General features: G+C 47.2%; 1 protein-coding gene across 1 annotated transcript in view; it reads left to right on the top strand.

The window, feature by feature from the left end:
- The window catches only part of stx1b (syntaxin 1B), a 53,517-nt gene that overhangs the window by 19,532 nt on the left and 13,974 nt on the right, over positions 1 to 20,011 (top strand). The window contains exons 2-3 of the mRNA XM_005469157.4: positions 14,420 to 14,494; positions 15,709 to 15,808. Coding sequence (XP_005469214.1) covers positions 14,420 to 14,494; positions 15,709 to 15,808 — 175 coding nt within the window. The remainder of the gene's footprint in view (positions 1 to 14,419; positions 14,495 to 15,708; positions 15,809 to 20,011) is intronic.

Here is a 20,011-nt window from a genome sequence, read left to right as displayed (position 1 = left end):
GCAGGGAGACTAACTGTCTTACAATGAGTTCACTATAGAGCTTGACAGACCACGTGACTTACGCGCATTGCTTTGTGGGTACCCGTGGCAACAAAATCAAAACACTGCATCAGGCGCGAGTATTTCCAGCACCGGTAATCATTAATTCTGCGGTTTTAATCCCTACTTGCATTTTATTTGCCCCAAAAACAGTTATGTACAAAACGACGGAGAACACGGCAGGTCCGTACAAAGACAGACTTGACGAAAAGGCAAAAAAAAAGGACGAGGAAAAAATCAAAGGAGTGAAAGGGTCAGACCCGTACGAGCGTACGGAGCGGAGTAAGGACGTCAGCGTGCTGCCCAACTTTCATCACGCACACATTTATTATTATATGGTCCTAAGTGTGAGTGCAGACACTCACAAGATGTTTATTAACTTCAGATCCCTGCAACAAGCCCAGGTCCAGTTTACTTTGGTGATTTGGACTATTCCATTTCACAGCTGTTGTTACATTCTTTTCCTTTATCTCCTGTACAGGCCAACGCATCTATTTGTCGTTTCAGGTTGTAGTATTACACAACATTTTCAGATCTAATAGAAATAAAATGAGTGTTTCATAATTCATTCAACTTATTGTCTGTATTTATAACTGGCATTATTGTTTCATTCTATTATAGAATCTTACAAGAAAGAGGCAAAATTGTAAAAATCCATCATGCTTTATTAGCTGCTTCAGTGAAAAACAAATCAACAATGCAAAAAAAAAAAAAAACATATCAAAACAACATACTGGAAAACAGTTATTCATTACTTGATTGCTTCAATACAACCCTTGGGCACATATATGTGGGACGTTTCGTGGCTGTTTTGATGTCGCTCTCTCTCTTAACCGATCAAATCTGGCTGTGGTAGCAGCTTTAAACTCGGTCTGACCCAGGCTGATAGAGGCGCCCAGTCTGGATCCCATTCCAGCATTTTGTAGGCTGGTTTTCCTACAAAACACAACAAACATTAGCCCACAAAGCCACAGTGAACAAAGCAGCATAGCGCAACGTATTCAATTCAAATCAATATAAGACTTATTTGTAACCTACATCAACAATTATGTTATGATAAATTACGTAATAACTACAACTGAAGACGTACCTTTGTGGAAATGCTTGGAGCAGACTAACATGTGAGCTGGAGTGTTCTGGGACGTTATATTTGGTCTTCGAATGGCTGCAATCCAGGCCATCCGTCGGCTCTTTGTTACTTCGGAAATATGGCTTGAACAATTTCTCTTTCACGGCGTAATCCGATAAAAACCGATCTCTTTACCCGTCGGCTTCCCGTGGCTGTCATGCGACTGGCTATTGCAGTTAATAATACAACAGCTTCTTGCCATTTTTTGTGTTTCTTTTTATCACCGTGTGACTGTTTTCATGTGAAAGCCTGCGTGTGCTAGTACCGCTTGCCACTCGTTCCCAGAATCCTTTGCGGTTTTACCCCGGAATAACGTCACATTTTCAATCTCTATGGACTGTCATGGTGGTTATGTCCATCTTTTATATACAGTTATGGTTCATACTAGAGATGGACCGATCCGATATTCCATCCATCCATCCATCTTCATCCGCTTTATCCGAGGCCGGGTCGCGGGGGCAGCAGCCTAAGCAGAGAAGCCCAGACCTCCCTCTCCCCAGCCACCTCCTCCAGCTTATCCGGGGGAACACCAAGGCGTTCCCAGGCCAGCCGAGAGATATAATCTCTCCAGCGTGTCCTGGGTCTGCCCCGGGCCTCCTCCCGGTGGGACATGCCCGGAACACCTCACCCAGGAGGCGCCCAGGAGGCATCCTTGTCAGATGCCCGAACCACCTCAACTGGCTCCTTTCGATGTGGAGGAGCAGCGGCTCTACTCTGAGCCCCTCCCGGATGGCCGAACTTCTCACCCTATCTCTAAGGGAGAGGCCAGCCACCCTTCGGAGGAAGCTCATTTCTGCCGCTTGTATCCGCGATCTCGTTCTTTCGGTCACTACCCACAGCTCGTGGCCATAGGTGAGGGTAGGGACGTAGATCGACCGGTAAATTGAGAGCTTCGCTTTTACACTCAGCTCCCTCTTCACCACGACGGACCGGTGCAGCGTCCGCATCACTGCAGCCGCAGCACCAATCCGTCTGTCGATCTCCGGCTCCCTTCTCCCATCACTCGCGAACAAGACCCCGAGATACTTGAACTCCTCCACTTGGGGCAGGAACTCATCCCCGACCCGGATTGGGCACTCCACCCTTTTCCGGCTGAGAACCATGGCCTCAGATTTGGAGGTGCTGATCCTCATTCCCGCTGCTTCACACTCGGCTGCGAACCGCTCCAGTGCGAGCTGGAGGCCTTCACCTGATGAAGCCAACAGAACCACATCATCCGCAAAAAGCAGAGATGAGATTCTGAGGCCACCGAAGTGAAAGCCCTCCGCCACTTGGCTGCGCCTAGAAATCCTGTCCATAAAAATTATGAACAGAACTGGTGACAAAGGGCAGCCCTGGCGGAGCCCATCACCCACCGGGAACAAGTCCGACTTATTGCCGGCAATGCGAACCAAACTCTTGCAACGGTTGTACAGGGATCGAATGGCCCGTAGCAATGGGCCAGACACCCCATACTCCCGCAACACCTCCCACAGGACACCCCGAGGGACACGGTCGAATGCCTTCTCCAAGTCCACAAAACACATGTAGACTGGTTGGGCAAACTCCCATGCACCCTCAAGTATCCTTGAGAGGATAAAGAGCTGGTCCAGTGTTCCGCGACCAGGACGAAAACCGCATTGTTCCTCCTGTATCCGAGGTTCGACTAACGGATGAACTCTCCTTTCCAGCACCCTGGCATAGACTTTCCCAGGGAGGCTGAGGAGTGTGATCCCCCTGTAGTTGGAACACACCCTCCGGTCTCCCCTCTTAAAGATGGGGACCACCACCCCGGTCTGCCAGTCCAGGGGTACTGCCCCTGATCTCCACGCAACATTGTAGAGGCGTGTCAACCAGGACAGCCCTACAACATCCAGAGCCTTCAGGAACTCGGGGCGGACCTCATCAACACCAGGGGCTCTGCCACCAAGGAGTTGTTTAACTGCCTCAGTGACCTCGCCCCCGGAAATTGGCGGGTCACTCCCCTCATCCCCAGACTCTGCTTCCTCCTCGGAAGACGTGTCAGTGGGATTAAGGAGGTCCTCGAAGTATTCCTTCCACCGCCTGACAATTTTCTCAGTCGACGTCAGCAGCGCTCCGCCAGCACTATACACAGTGCAGGTAGAGCACCGCTTTCCCCTCCTGAGACGCCTGACGGTTTGCCAGAATCTCTTCGTGGCAGTCCGAAAGTCTTTTTCCATGGCCTCTCCGAACTCCTCCCACACCCGAGTTTTTGCTTCAGCCACTGCCCGAGCCGCATTCCGCTTGGCCTGTCGATACCTGTCGGCTGCCTCCGGAGTCCCACAGGCTAACCAAGCCCGATAGGACTCCTTCTTCAGCTTGGTGGCTCCCTTCACCTCTGGTGTCCACCATTTGGTTCGGGGATTACCACCACGGCAGGCACCAACCACCTTGCGGCCGCAGCTCAATGCAGCAGCTTCGGCGATGGAGACGCTGAACATGGTCCATTCGGACTCAATGTCCCCAGTCTCCCTCGGAATGCTGTTGAAGCTCTGCCGGAGGTGTGCGTTGAAGATCTCGTGGACTGGGGCCTCTGCTAGACGTTCCCAGCACACCCTCACTACGCGTTTAGGTGCACCGGGTCTGTCCAGCGTCCTCCCCCGCCACCTGATCCAACTCACCACCAGGTGGTGATCAGTTGACAGCTCAGCCCCTCTCTTTACCCGAGTGTCCAGAACATATGGTCGCAGGTCTGGTGATACAATTACAAAATCGATCATCGACCTGCGGCCTAGAGCGTCCTGGTGCCACGTGCACTTATGGACACTCTTATGTTCGAACAAGGTGTTCGTTATGGCCAAACTGTGATTTGCACAGAAGTCCAATAACAAAACACCGCTCGGATTCAGATCAGGGAGGCCGTTCCTCCCAATCACACCCCTCCAGGTCTCGCTGTTGTTACCCACGTGAGCATTGAAGTCTCCCAGCAGGACAACAGAGTCTCCCGGTGGGGCACCTTCCAGCACCCCCCGAGGGACTCTAAGAAGGCTGGGTACTCTGAACTGCCACTCGGCGCATAAGCGCAGATGACAGTCAGGACCCTTTCCCTGACCCTAAGGCGCAGGGAACAAACCCTCTCATCCACCGGGAAAAACCCCAACGTACCGGCAGCAAGCCGAGGGATATAAGAATACCCACCCCAGCCCGCCGCCTCTCACTAGGGGCAACTCCAGACTGAGACAGAGTCCAGCCCCTCTCTAGGAGACTGGTTCCAGAGCCCAAGCCATGCGTAGAGGTGAGCCCGACTATATCTAGCCGGTACCTCTCAACCTCACGCACTAACTCAGGCTCCTTCCCCACCAGAGAGGTGACATTCCATGTCCCTATTGCCAGTCTTGGCAGCCGGGGATCAGTCCGCCAGGGCCTCTGCTCCTGGCTGCCGCCCAGCACACAATGCACCCGACCCCTATGGCGCCTCCTGCGGGTGGTGGGCCTGCGGGAGGATGGGCCCATGTCTCCTCTTCGGGCTGTGCCCGGCCGGGCCCCATGGACTAAGGCCCGGCCACCAGACGCTCGCCCTCGGGCACCCTCCCCGGGCCTGGCTCCAGGGCGGGGCCCCGGTAACCCTATCCCGGGCAGGGTAAACTGTTCCCTCGATGTTTTCTTCATAAGGGTCTTCTGAATCGCTCTTTGTCTGGTCCCTCACCCAGGACCAATTTGCCATGGGAGACCCTACCAGGGGGCAAAAGCCCCCAGACAACATAGCCCCTGGGATCCCTGGGACACACAAACCCCTCCACCACGATAAGGTAGCGATTCACGGAGATATTACGTATCGGTATCGGTCCGATACTGACCTAAATTACTGGATCGGATATCGGAGAAAAATAAAAAATGTAATCCGATCAATTAAATATCACAAAATCACCTCACAAAACTTGCAACACGGCGTAACTCGGCTCATAACGTAGCACGTCGGAGCAGTGTGCGTCACGTGATAGAGCGGCTGTGTGTATTTGTAGCCTCGCTACCAAACCAGCATTTCATCTCAGAGGAAGTTATCCCAGAGAGAAGTAAAGCAAGTGTGTAAGTTCATCTCTGAATGTTTGTAAAGCGTTCCCACGTTAAGCTTAACAACCGATATATGGAGCGACTGCCTCTCTCTCCCTCTCTCCTGCTGCTACTTCAATCATGAAACTGATCAATGATCAGCTGATCGGCTTTTCTGTCGCGAGTCCGTCTCTCTTCTTTGTTTTTGGCCCACTTTGCACCAGAAAGAGGAAACCAGCGGCTGAACAACAGCAGCACGTTTAAGCTTGATAAGCTGTTGTTAGAATGTATTTAATATTACTTTCTACACCAGGATCCTTTTCTACGTAGCTGACGGCTGGTAACTGTGCAGGGGCGGATCTAGCAAAGTGTAGCCAGGGGGGCCGATAGGGCATTAACAGGGAAAAGGGGGCACAAAGACATACTTTTCTTTCTTATTCTCATTTAAAATGTCTAGCTTTTAATAAATAATTATCTGAATCTTACACCCAAAGTTTTAATCTGATGTAAAATGTATAGAAGTCCATTACTGTATATAGTAACTGTTAAGTCTAATATAGCCTAGTAAGCTATAGTACTTTATCCTTTGTGAAGGTACCATCTGTGCAGTCTGCAATTCTGTAGAAGAAAGATGTTGAATGATTGATTTCTGTGCATTTTTTTTTTCATTTTACATGTGCATTAAATTAAAGTTGATTACGTCAATTGAACATCATGAGGTGGAGGGTGGGGGGTGGTTCCCTATTTTTTTTTTTTTTGCTGGGAGTTTGCAACCCTGTTAGTTAGGTTGTTTAATATTTCTGCTAAATACTCTTTAAAATACCAGAATAGGGAGGATGGAGCAGGTTTAAGTTTATTAGATTGATCAGTTTTGCTGAACTATGAAATATTTTGGGTGCAGTGTATTTTTTACATACAGGTATAACAGAATAGCTTTAGTGTTGTTGTTTATTTAAACTTGAGGATGAACTTATACAAAATGTAGCAAGATATTAAAAAAAAAACGTTTCATTGATTATAAAATACGCTATATCGGCTTTATATCAGTATCGGCAGATATCCAAATTATGTCGGTATCGGACATAAAGTGGTATCGTGCCATCTCTAGTTCAGACTAACATGAGAAAATCAAAGAAATCGATTTTTTTTTCATACTTGGACACAAACAGAGATGTTTGGAGGAGACGCATGAATGCCAACCTGAGGGAAAAACTTTATTGTCCAAACTCGATGACGGAGGATCTGGACCGTTGTCTCTGTTCTCTGAGCCAGTGTCGATCTACAGCCTCCAGCTTCCTGGTCCTGCCTGTTCAATGAGCTGTGAATTATTATTACAGCAAAATGTGTCATTGTAAAGTTCACTTTAAACACTTTGAACAGATAAACTGAAGAATCACATAAATTTCATCTGTGCGAATGAAAAGGTCAGAATATCCAAATGTTTAAGCAGCTTTTTTATTTGGTTTTAATCTTCAGACTGAAAACATTTGCAGCCCTGTGTGCAGCCCTGTGTGCAGCGCTGCGTTCGTGTGCTGATGAGAAGCTCTGAAATCTGAGCGTCTGCTGCTGAATCAGCGCCTCAGCTCTGAAAGTGAACGATTAAAGGAGCTTTTCAGGTTTTAAAAATCGGATGAAGTCGGTTTGTGGGGGAACGCAAGCGGTCACACGGAGCACAGATGGACTCTGGGTAGCGCCAGAGATCCCAGGGGATTGTGGGTAACGTGGCTCACTGCTGGCATGGTTTACTGCTAACATGCACACACACACACATAGAGTGTTTATTCATGCGTGCAAACACACAAACGCACACTCTGCTGGCATCACTCTGACACCTGAGGTCAGCGTCCTGATTTAAGTCTGCATGACATGAGAGGAAGAGGAGGGGGAGGGGAGGGGAGGGAGGGGAGGGGAAAGGAGGAATGGAAGAAAGGAAAGCAAATAAGAAAAGGAAGAAATACAAAGAAGAAAAGACTTTAAAAGTTTTATTTATCCCAGGTTTGGGATATCTGGGATAAATAAATCCTCATTAAAAGGTGATAAAGAATAAAACATGCATACACAAACAGTCTCATTATGTTTATTAATAACGGCTCGTTACTAAAACCAAGAAATGGATCCTGACATAATGAAAATGTTTCTCATTAAGGAAAACAGATTACTGATTACTGTTATTGTTACAAAGTGTTTGTTGTTACGAGACGTCTGTTTCCTCGTTATTACTCGACCTGACAGGTGGAGGCGCTGACATGAGGTCATGTGGTCAGAATCATACAGATATTGGATGCATTTACAGCTGCAGAGCTCCTGTCCTCGCCCCCCTCCCCCACCCCGCGGTCTCTGCTCTCTTCACCATCACCCTCCTCTTCCTCCCCTCCCCCACGTCATCCACCACCTCTCTGCGCCTCCTCTTCGTCTCCTCGCTCTCTCGTCTTCCTCCCTGCAGAGCCGCGGGCTTTGTGTTCGCTCGCTCATGTTAATCACATTCACTTGGCCGTAAACACACACACACGTGTGCGTGTTCGTCTACGTGTGGACGTCTGTACAGTATAATAAAAATATGATGAGCGAGGAGCCGCTCGCTGACTGTGCTGTTGGGATTTATTCAAACTGTGACATCATGAGCCGAGATCTGAACTTCATTTATCCGACTCGTTTGGAGGCGGGGATCAAAGTCGAACATTTGTTTGTTTTTTTATTCATCAAACATGACGAACAAAGTTTACTTATGAAATTATTTAATGTTCGACTGAATGTTAAGATGGATTATTTTTGCACAATATTCAATTCAGTTTTATCAAATCACAACAACAGTCGCCTCAAGTGCTTAGAGAAGCAGAACAGAACCAGGCTCAGGGAGGGGCGACATGGACTCTTCATGATCCTGAGTTCAGATGAACCTTCTGAGGCCAAAGGGGGAAAAGATGTTGTGTTTCCACTAAAAAGGGGGAGGGGGATGGAGCAGGTCACCTACTGACCGGAAAGTTGCTGGTTCGATCCCTGTCTGCATGCACTGGAGTGTGAATGTTAGATTAAGTGTAGTGAAAAGTGCTTGTATGTGTGAAGGAGGCATGTTGGAGCTCAGAGTAGAAAAGAACTCGACAGAAACCAGTGAAGTGAAAACACTGCTCGATTAATGGATTACAATTCAAAACGGATTTAATGATCAATCCCTAACAGACCAATCAGGTGCTCCTCTCTGCGGTCATGTAAACCCAGCTGGTCGAGCTTTAAGCTTTAAAGCTGGATTATTTATCCATATGTGTCATTTTAAACACGTTTTATCGATCGCGAGCAAGTCAAGCTCATTCCGGTTCACTTCGGTTTGTTGGTGTAATCCATGTCACGTGTGCAGTGCATTATGGGAAAGTTGAACGTAGATTTATTATATTTGGGGTCTGACGCAGATCGAGACTTGACCTACAGCTGGGCTCGTTTCTTCAAAACAGATCATTTTGGGATGGCGGCAAGCTGCAATAATCCTGGATGTGTCAGGTGGCTGAGGTCAAAGGTCGACGTATCTAAGGCTGCAGACAATGATGTGGAACACCTGACTGTCCTCCGAAACCACGGAAACGTGTTTCTGTGTTTACATGTGACAAACTGTGAACACGCCGACATGTTAGCGGCCGCCACACGCTCACCTCCTGTTCTTCACTGGTCTGACTCCTCTTCATCATCTTCATTTCACCTTGTTTCTGTTCGTACTCAAAAATAAACGACCCTGCGTAAACGTCATGTTTGATGTGGATGTGTGTCACGTGATCGCTGTCTGTTTTATTTAAATATTTGATTTTGTATACGTGTGTGTATATTTCACATTTGTCCATTTTATTTTTTATTGAAGGCTTTATGACATAACACGATGTTATGTAATGAATCACTAATAAACAGAATCCTGCTAATGTATGAAATGAACTCAAGGAAACCCAAAGAACACGATCACAGCCGAGCCGACACCGAAACGTGAAGGTCGGCATTTTGTGCAGTTTTTTTATTTTTAGGAACTTCAGCCTCTTCACTGATTTTCTTTTCTCTCTCTGTGCTCTGATGCCTCGTCCTCCTCCTCCTCCTCCTCCTCAGATGGTTGGATAAGGAGAAAACAGCCGAGTGTGTCTCAGCCTCTGCTGTTATGTAACAGTGTTCAGATATTAGTCAGGGCCGGCCTCCTTGTTACACTCAGAGCTGAGACCCTGCAGAGAAACTGAGTGCTGGATTTCATCTGATTAAAAGGTTCCTTCACCCAGATTTTACCCGCCAACCCCTCAGCGCGGGATTATCCTGACTCACAGCCCGACATTCCAGTTTCAAGGCATCGAAGACCCACCTTAGCTCCTCGCGCCGCTCTCGCCGGGGTCCTGCAGGTCGTCTAATGCTAATGTGGAAACACCCTGAAGCATCCTCGCATATCCTGCTGAGGGGGGAGCACAGACTGTATATAAAAGATGGACATGACATCGAATCGAATCTGATTAAAAATGAAACAGCTCAAAAACTTTATTTACATAATCTAACAGAAAAAACCCCCAGCGTATTTGGCTCCTCCCACCTGAGCAGTGACCAAACGCTGTGCCCATCCATGAGTGAAAACCAGTAACTGCCGATCGGCTCATTCATTCATGTGAGAAACGGGGGTGCTTCAGTTGTTTGGTTGTTTTTAGTGTCTGTGTGATGTCAGACTGAACACACATAAGAACACGCCCCCCGCCCCGCCCCCAAGCTTCCAATCAACTGCTCTCTGTTGTTTCTGGCTCGGCTGTGTCAGTGCAGACACCAGAGGGGACGGTGTAGGTGCGGCTGTGGCTATTTCCTGGATCAACCTGTGCAGACCCACCCAGCACAGGCAGGTTTCTGCTACAGCGCCCTCGTCAGGTCATCTGAGAAGTTCGCGACCTGGACGAGAGCAGAAGCGATGCTGCAGAGCTGATTAAACATTTATACCGCCATCACAGCGCCGCATCTCCCGCCTCTTCCTGCTGGTCTCAGATCAGCATTTACCGTCAGGGCCTTCACGTCCTCTGACGTCCTGACCGGGTCACACGCAGACCTGCAAGCTGAGAATGTTTCACTGATCAATTATTAATCAAACTCTGTCCATTAACTTCCATCACCCCCTGACCTTTGACCTCTCACTCTGTGTGTGTGTGTGTGCATTTCTAAACTGGATGGTGAGGCGGACGCTCTGTGGAGGAACAGCAGTGAGGGAACAGACTCTGATTGGCTGGTTTTGGAGGCAGGGATGATGTTGATTGGCTACTGATGGAGCTGTTTTCAGACTGGCTGAGTTATTATATAAAACATATTTTTAAGGTGGAATTAAACATTTAATCTTACAGGATCATTTTCTTTGATAGATTTCAGAAAGTTTTGTGTAATTACTTAATCTGGCTCATGTTTAAAATCTGTAATCTAACAGCCAGTTTAAAATTTGATTATCTTCATGTAATTTTGTATTTTATGTATTATTTGTTTCAGATTTGATCTTAGCTTTGTGTGTGCGTGTGTGTGTGTGTGTGTGTGTGGAGGGGTGGGGCATCTATCTCCTGGGTGTGTTTGAAGGTCAGCGAGTTCTCTGCTGTCACATCCTCGGTGGAAGATTTCCACAGGGAGGCGCCCTGCGGTGCCTTCAGGGACCTCGTCTGACACGTACACATCTGTACTGAACATCCACAGACCCTCAACCCTGACCTGGATCTGAAAACCTGAAACAGTCGTTCTGGACCAGAGCAGTGAAACCATTCTGATGAAATTCGTTGCTGGAAGAATCAGATGATTTTAGGGACTGTACTAAGAACGCAGTGATTTTAACAACCTTACTGCAGCCGTAGGCGAGATGACAGCGACGTTTACGGGTTTTAAAAACATGAAATTGGTGCATCGTGTCCAACATTCGCCCTGAAGGCCGGCGACTCGTTATCAGGAGGAACCAACAAGAGCTCAGGAGAAATTCGTCTCCTGGTCGATCGGCTCCGCGCTGAAGCGATGAATGAACTCATTTCTGCCTGCAGATGCTCACTTTATTATTTTTATTATTTTTCCTCTTGTAGTGTTTTTTTCTTGACAAAGTAGAGCGACCCAGTTTCAGACGTGGTGTTTTTTGCCGGGGGGATCGGGAATAACGAACCATCTGCAAGATGGAGTTGGTGCTGTGCGGGTCATGAACAGACGCTTGTACGTTCAATCTGAAGCTTTTCCTTTTTCCTGCACAGAGTCCGGCTTTACAAACCGCAGAGGATGGCCCCATACGTGACAGATGAGGTGCTGCAATGAGTTCATAGCCTCATCGCCATGAATTCACGTCAGATATGCACAAAGTAACATGCTTAGCACACGCTGCAGGAATCCATGATCAGTGATTTTAACTGCATGATCTAAAAGGAAGTGAGAGCTTCCAGAAGTTCTTGGCCCCAAACAGACACATTTACATCTTCTTAAACCGTCGGCCGTCCCATTAAACACAAAGCCAGTGTTCGAGTAACTGTTGGAGGAAGTTGTGTGTCTTCGTCCGCTCTGCAGGAGGCCAGACTACCGAGGTTTTTAGAGCAAGGAAGAAGAACATAGTGCACCGTGATTGGTCAGCAAGTCAGCATGTCCTTGTCCTGTCTTCTTCCCCCTCAGTCTGAACCAGTCGCAGCAGATGGCCCCGCCCCGCCCCTCCCTAAGCCTGGTTCTGCCGGAGGTTTCTTCCTGTAAAAAGGGAGTTTTTCCTTTTAACAGTTTTTCCTCGGGGTGGCTGTAGCTCAGGAGGTAGAGCAGGTCGTCTACTGATCGGAAGGTTGGTGGTTCGATTTCTGGCTCCCCCAGTCTGCATGCCAAATATGCTTGGGCAAGATATTAACCCCATCGGAGTATGAATGTGTAAGTTAATTAAAACACTGACAAAAAGCATAGAGAGCTTGTGTGAATGGGGTGAATGTGGCGTGTTGTATAGAGTGCTTTGAGAACTCCAGGAGAGCAGAAAAGCGCTATATAAGAATCAGTCCATTTACCTTCCTACTGTTGCCAAAGTGCCTGCCCACAGGGGTCACATGACTGTTCAGGTTTCTGTGTATTATCGCAGGGTCTGACAGTATAAGATGCTAAAGAAATAAAAGTGAATTAAACAATCTATAAGCAGGTAAAACGTGACCTGTGCACTCAGCAGCACTTCACTCAGACGTGAGGAGAATTACCTGACGGTGATGTCAGTGTCGCTGAGGGTGTCTGAAACAGCTTCAGCACCTTTACCTGGCCAGGTGTTACATCACTGCAGCAGCTGTCTCATTAAGTTAATTTTGGTAATGTCAGTCACAATGGACCGAAGAGCAGGGGGTTGGAGTACCCTGTGAGTGGGCGGGGCTACTCTACGATCATGTGGTTTAACGCTGGGTTTTTCGGTTCAGCCTGAATTGTACGGCTCGAAGCTTCCAGACGAGCCTTTGCAAACCAGCGGGTGACATCATGGATACGTCCGTCTTTTATTTACAGTCGATAGTCTGTTCTGACACTGGGAGAGTTCAGGTCCGGGAACAGAGCGATGCTGATGTCTGGCTGTCTCACTCTGGTGTGTCGGCGTGTGTTGATGCCGTGGCCTCGGGTCTTTGGCTCAGGCTGAGATGAGCATCAGGCCTGCAGCTAGCTGACATCATTAGCATCGCCCACAGTGAGAGCTGTTGGCAGGATGGACTGAGGAAGCTGCCACAGCCTCTATGGGCGGGCAGTGGAGCCAGGTGGAGACACCTGAGTGGGACTCAGAGTACATGTTTACAGCAGAAACAATTGATAGTGCTGATAAAAGGAGGGGGGAGGACAGAGGGTGCAGAGGGACACCACCTCTGCAGTCCTACCACAGACCTTCAGGGGGAGCTGCAGGTGCTCTCAGCTGACATCTGTGATCACGTTTATGCTCAACCTGATGGTGGAGATTCATAATCAGTGAGGAAGATGAGTTTTAAAAACAACATCAACTTTTTAAAAGTTTGTACCATTTTGTATACACAGACTGTAGATAAAAGATGGATGTGTATCACTTGCATTCACCTGTCAGTCAAAGAGGCCACACCCCTGATGTTGCAAACTTTCAGCCTTACAGTTGTTATGAAGGGTCAGTTTATCGTCAGAGACCAGGAGAGTTTGTGTGTCAGGCTGTAAACACGTTTATTTTAACATGGGAGTCTATGGGGACAGACTCGCTGCTGCCTCTGCTGGACGTCAGAGGAACTGCAGGTGTCGTTGGGTTTAATGGAGCTTTAACGACGTGCTGAACGCTGGTTTAGATTTGACTGAGCAGGCACACAAACAAAGTTCACTTCTTTTATTTTCCTTTAGCTTTTATGGTTTTATGGAGGCGGAGCTTCATATTGTGAAGAATGGGCCTCACAGATACAGTAACCTGACCCCGCCCTCAGCCTGTCCACCTGTCCGTGTGTCCGGTATCTACAGAGAGTTTGCTGAACATCAGGGATTGTGCTTTTTGTCGTCTGCGGTCAGCGGGCACACACACACACACACACACACACGTCTGTATTAACAATAACAGAATTCCATTCAGTGTAACTGGACACTGTTTACCTGCACTGAACACCTGTTTCAGCCTGAAGCACCTGTCCACCTCTCCGCTAAGTTTTCCGTCTCTTTTGTGTGAAAGTCGAAATGGAAAACATCCGAGTTTAATAAAATGTTCCTGCGTTCATCTGTGAAACAGCTCCATCATCTTCATCCTGGACTCTGTCTGAAAACATATTTCAATAGTATTGTTAATTTTTCTATCTCTTTTATTCCCGTGTTAGTTTTTCTTTAATTTTTTAAAATATTTTTATTTGAATTTTTAATGTTTTAACATGTTTGTTAATTTACTTTATTTTAACATTTTGTTTCTTCTCTTTCTTCCTTAAAATGATGATTTATTATTTAATTTTAAATGTATTTATTTGAAAGAATATTACGTCATATTTGTCGTATTCAATTTATTTTAATATTTTTTATTTGCTGTCTCTAAATTTTTATTTCATTATTTCTTTAAATATTTTATCATTTTTCAATTTTATTTCATAATAATGTCATATTTAAACTGAAACGTATTTTCTCGGTCATTGGCGTGGTGATGCTGTGCTGCGGTTGCTTGGAAACGTCCTGTTTGCTTTTATGGACGGGTTTCCCTCCTCCAGAGCTGAGAGCTGAATGTCAGCTCGTTTCTGTCTGTGTGTCCGTCTGTGGGCCTCAGCGTCAGTCTTCATCACTGAAGCATCATCACAACACTGATGACATCATGTTTCCTGTTTGCAGGCTAAGGACAGCGACGACGATGAGGAGGTGGTGCAGGTGGACAGGGACCACTTCATGGACGAGTTCTTCGAACAGGTGAGACGTGACGGCGCGCTCAGGTGAAAGCAGACAGTCATGTGACCACTGCTGGTTTAGCTGTAGAGGTCGCTGTTTGCAGTGAAACAAAGACACAAAGGTCTCCTTCTGAGGCAGATGCGACCGAAAACCCAGAAATCAAAATGTTTTGGCTGCGATGGAGCGAGCTCAGGATTCAGGCTGCACGCCGCGTTCAAAAATATCAGCAAAAGCAGACAAAGAAGTAATGACGTGCAAAATCACATTAACCCTTTAAAGTCCACCGTAGAACCAAGTCTGCCAGACCTTTGTATATTTACCTGCTGTAGTGACATTGTTTGGAGCATTGCTTTACATCAATACAACCGTGACATCCCAAATTTTAATAACATGTTTGCATTAAGTTCATAATAACGACATACATTGAAAAAAAAGTGCAGTAAACAACAAAAAAATTAAAAATCGTTTCTGTTTTTTTACACATATTTCGAGGTTCATTCCTCAAAACTGTGAATGCAAAGAAGTTGCACAAAATCGTTTCCAACCACAGGAAATTTATTCTGAGTGTCTTCAGTTTCATTTTTGAGATTCAAGAATTTTTATAAACTGCAGGAAAAACAAATATAAATATTATTGTTCACAATTTACAAAAGCTGCCCAGAGAATACACAAAGCACCAGTAAACCTTCGGCCCTGTGTGGCAGACACACAGCTGATCGGATCAAAGCGTGTTTCTGGATTATAATGTTTTTGATGTTTTCAGCGCTTTTTATGCGATTTTTGCAAAAAGCCATTTGTGGAAGGAACCTGCGACCTGGGACAAGCTGAATACATGTTATGTAAGAACAACTCCTCCAGTTTCATATGCAAACAAAATTATTGCGCTAGCTTATGTGGTTGCAATTCTAGGATTTAAAAATAGTTGCACGAGTCGGAGCGTGCACCCTTAAAAGAGTCAGTGGACATCAGGACGTCCCAGAGTAGAATAACAGAACATAAACATCAATATGAAAACATTCAGTGAGGTAAAAGTCATAAACATCTTCAGAAACAGGCGACAGAAGCTTTAAAAAAAACTAAAGCTAACTAAAGCCTGGCTTAAACAAGCTGTGATCAGGTTTAATGTTATCACTGACTGAGGCCCTAAAACCAGCTCATGATGGGAAATAAAACCTCAGTAATGATCCTGTCGTGTTTGAACACTCTGATTTTGTTCTTGTGTGTTTTTGGTTCAGGTGGAGGAGATCAGAGGCTGTATAGAAAAGCTGTCGGAGGACGTGGAGCAGGTCAAGAAGCAGCACAGCGCCATCCTGGCCGCACCCAACCCTGACGAAAGTAAGAGCCGCTGAGCCACTGCGACGTCTCGCAAACGTCTCAGTTTCAGCTTCTTTCTGGAAACCAGAGCGTCAGAAAGCTGCAGTGTCACCGACAGGACACGTGGAGGCAGCAGAGCAGACACTAAACAACGATAACGTGCCGACTCCATCGCCGCAGAGTAAAACTAATGCAGTGACCAGCAGGTGGCGATATCTGCGGTTCTGCAGGAGTCTGTTATCTAAGGAGCTCGGACAGAATTGATTCGGGTGATGTCACAGCGGGTGATGTTACTGTGGCCGCTACAAACGAGAGTTTAACAACGAGCTGTGACGACTTTCGTTTTTGTAAAGTCGCTAAAAAAAGTCAAAAATTAGCTTCAAAAATCACAAAACAAGCATCAGAAGGCGACTGAACCGTGAACTGGTTAAATATAGGGAGGTATGAAGAGCCGCGTCGCAGCGTATCCCTCCGCCACAGCAGCTGTGTGAGGTTGTGCTGGTCGATCGGCGGGCGCTCTCAGACCTGAAACGCTCTCCACGTGTCAGAACCCTTCAGTAACTTGACCCCCGACCTCAGAGTGACCTCTAATCCCATTAACTGCTCGCTGACGAGTGCTGCAGCTCGCTGCTGGCAAACCGCCACTGAGCGCGCCCCTCCGTCGCTCCGTCACTCGTCCCGACACTGTGGGGGACGATAAGAGCGTCTCCAGTCTGAGAGCACGAGGCTTGGCGAGTCCCGACCTCGACACGGCGTGCTGTGACTCAGCAACAATGACTCAATGTCAGCGCTGGCACCGACAGCTACGTCTGCGCCGTCAGAGTCTCCGCCTCAGGGGCTCCGCCCCTTTTTAGCTCTTTGTTGGCGAGACACCGTCCACGCCTTTTACCCCTGAAATCCTCCTGAGCAGAAGCCGCCTGCTGTCAGGTTTCCTTCGGTGTCGAAGAGGTCCAGAGACATTTCTGTCTCCATGCACGAGCCAATCAGGATGTAGCAAACTGCCTGTGTTTATGTAATGTGGAGTTTGATGCTGGTTAACGCCGTGCATGAGCAAAATGAGCCTCTGAGGAAGTTCTAGCAGCAGGAAACGTAAACAGGCGCTGAACGGCGACTTTGTGCTGCAGCTCGTTTTAGTGTCGAACAGCTGACTGTGAACAGCTGACTGTGAAGTCATCAGCTGGACCCACCTGCTGTGACCTCGTAGCACCTGCACGCAGCCCGCTCCTGTTTAGCCGTGTGAGCAAGACCGTTTGTGAGGAGATGATTTATAACCTTTTGTGTTGTGTCTGTTTGAAGAACAGATGGATGCTGGGATTTTGAGTCATTTTGAGCTGCGGCTTCATGTTTGCACCTTTTCTGTTTGCTCTGCATGCTGTCTGACTGTCTGCACGCTGTTTTTCTCTTTTGTTGCTGCATGATTTAAGTTCTTTTCCTGTTTCTCCATCCTTTCCTTTTTCCTTTCCTCCGCCCTCTCCTCCCTCTCTCTCGCTGTCTTTGTCTCCTTCATCGCCGTCGCTCCCTCTGATCCCCGCCCTCGTGCTGTGAAGTCTGTTTAAACTGCATGAAGTGACGTTAACCTCGGAGGAGATGACGAGCCTCGGCTGCCTTGCCGTAAGTGTGTGTAGAAAACACTGTGAGTGTGCAGTGACATGTGAAACCCTTCGGTCGGCGTGAGCTGTGCAGACATGAATGAACGGGAACGGGTGGGCGCAGCTCTACCTGAGAGTCAGTGCTGTTACATGTCGATACAGGCTAACGAAGAAACGCTGCGTCTACAGGGTGACCCCAACCAAACGCGCCCTCGCCGCAGAGCTACTCTCAGATCCATCCTGGGAGTTTGTCAGACAGGGAGGGGCAGAAATTCAAATATTACGTTTATAATCCACAAATCTGAGAAAAATCTCTGAAAAAAACAAAGTTTAAATCTGGTTTGTGTTAACTTAAGAATTCTTCCAGCACACAGATGCTACATGACGCAGAATCATTGCTGCATCATAAGTATTGACTACTGATATCTATACTGTGGGTCACCTATCAGCAGAGTCCACGCTCTGTGAGATCTGAAGGAACGAGCTCGTAATCCAAACAGCTGAAATAACTACAAATGAAACGGAGTCTGAGGAAAACAAAGAGGAGCGTGAACCACAGTCACTCACTATTTATACACTCTGAGGGCTGACGGGTAGAAAAGGATACACAACAGAAAACCTTTATGTCCTATCAAAATAAAACAGGAAACAAGGTCAGGCTGAACATGAATGAACTAAAAAAAAAGAGACAGAGCAAACAGAGAGGAAGGAAGCCAAAGTAAACCAGGAAGTAACCAAAAAAGACACCAAAGAGGATCGCGAAGCCGAAGGTTGTCATTAGTAAACAGATCCAAGACTCAATCACAGCATCACCACATTCAGGATCCCAAAGTCCTCAAAACTAAACCTGGGAAAAAGTCTGAATGTTTCCAGAGTTTAAGTTTCCAGAGCAATCGAACGATAGACTGTGTGACATCACAGTGATCCTGAATGTTAGTGATGCTTTAAATGTTTGCAGTCAGACCGGGACAGCAAGGAACTTTAACAGAGTTAAAACACGAGCGCAGCCACACGGTCTCTGAGTATTTTAGGTTACATGAAAGCAGAGAGGTGGATATCTTCTGTGGCTGCTTTAAACCTTACAGCGGATCGAATGTTAAAGGATGTTCAGTGACGTCTGCAGTAAAAACAGCAGCTGAGGTTCTGGAGCTCAGACTGGATCTCTGATGTCTTTAAGCATCACTTCGTGTTCGTCTGACCTCCAACTCTTCTTCTCCCTTCTGGTGAAAACATGTCGCTTTCTGTCTTCTTCTCCTCCTCAGTTCTGGGTCAGCTCGCGCTCAGCTGCCGACAGGCCGTCCTGCAAAATGCTTCCCTGTGTTTCTGCCTGAATAATGCATGATGGGAATAGTGAGAGCAGAGAGATGTAGCTCCCCAAACCACAGCCCATTCATAAACACCCCGCTTGGCCGATATCCGTCTAACGCTCGTCGTCATCGCCTGAAAGGCGGGAAAGTCTCAGCAATCACCTGACAGGAAGAGGAACAAACCTGTGACCTTGACTAGCTCGTGGTCTCAGTCGCTGGTTTCAGGCCTCCCTGAATAAAGCGTGATGTTTGTTTTGGGCGTGATGGTCTCATCGGCGTCAGGAAGGAGCAGGAAGCAGGATTTTTTGTGTTGCTGACAGGTCGCTGCCGCACGGATCCACAGTCTCTCAGGCAGAGCCATCCCTCCGTCGTCACGCCTCCATAGTCCAAGAGTACTGTGGGTACTTCCATCTTTTATGTACAGCCTGTGGAGTCAAAATGTAGGCACCTGTGTTCAGGCATACTGGAGGTACAACAAGTTCCTGTTGTTATGGTAACACGTTGAAATGGGCACCAAAGCTATTCAGCATCATTCGTTTCTTCATATTGGACCGACGTCATGTGATCTCGATTCTGTAGGAATTTGTCCTGATTTTCAGAATAAAAGTACCTGAAAGTGTAAAGAACGATTTTTGATATAAAAACAAACCGATGAAGCTTCAGGTCACTTTGGAGACCAACTTCCTGTAGGTCTATAATATGGCCGACGACCACAAAGGGGCAGAAAATGAGTGATTATGATCAGCGTCTGTTCTTGTATTGATTATAAATCTGTCTTCATGCTGTTTGATGTGAGTCTGCAGATGCTGAACATGTTTCACTGTCAGCTGCTGATCAATAAAATCAATCGCACAACGATGCCGACCGCGGCGTGTCGACATCAACTCCGCCTCATTAATGCTGATTGGTCCTTTAAACCAACCCACCAATCAAACCCTCTGACTGTTAACCAATAAAATCCTGCGTTACACCTGAGCTCAGGAAACCAAAGACAGAGGCTCGCTGCACAGAAAAGTAAAGTCAGTGTTTAACCGTCACGCGTGGATAGGACCTCGCTGGGGCCGCCGCTAAAGCGTCACATGTCTTTTCTTTACCAGCAGATTAAATAAAGTCGCCGACTCGTCAGAAATGAGTGGAAAAAGGTCATCAGTGGGCTAAACTGAGCTGTGTGCAGCCTCTGCAGACATGGATGTGCTGACGGTGGAAAAACCGCAGAAATCCTTCAGCGTCATGTTCGTGTCCCACTCGTGGAGGATTCAGACTGTTCTCCAGCTTTAGCATGACATGCTAATGAGAGCTGCAGGAGTGAAGCAGGCAAGTCAGTGGCG

This window comes from Oreochromis niloticus, linkage group LG4, assembly GCF_001858045.2.
Source record: "Oreochromis niloticus isolate F11D_XX linkage group LG4, O_niloticus_UMD_NMBU, whole genome shotgun sequence".
Classification (NCBI taxonomy): Eukaryota; Metazoa; Chordata; class Actinopteri; order Cichliformes; family Cichlidae; genus Oreochromis; species Oreochromis niloticus.
Note: the sequence above shows the minus strand (reverse complement) of the source record. Positions and strands in the feature narration are given on the sequence as shown.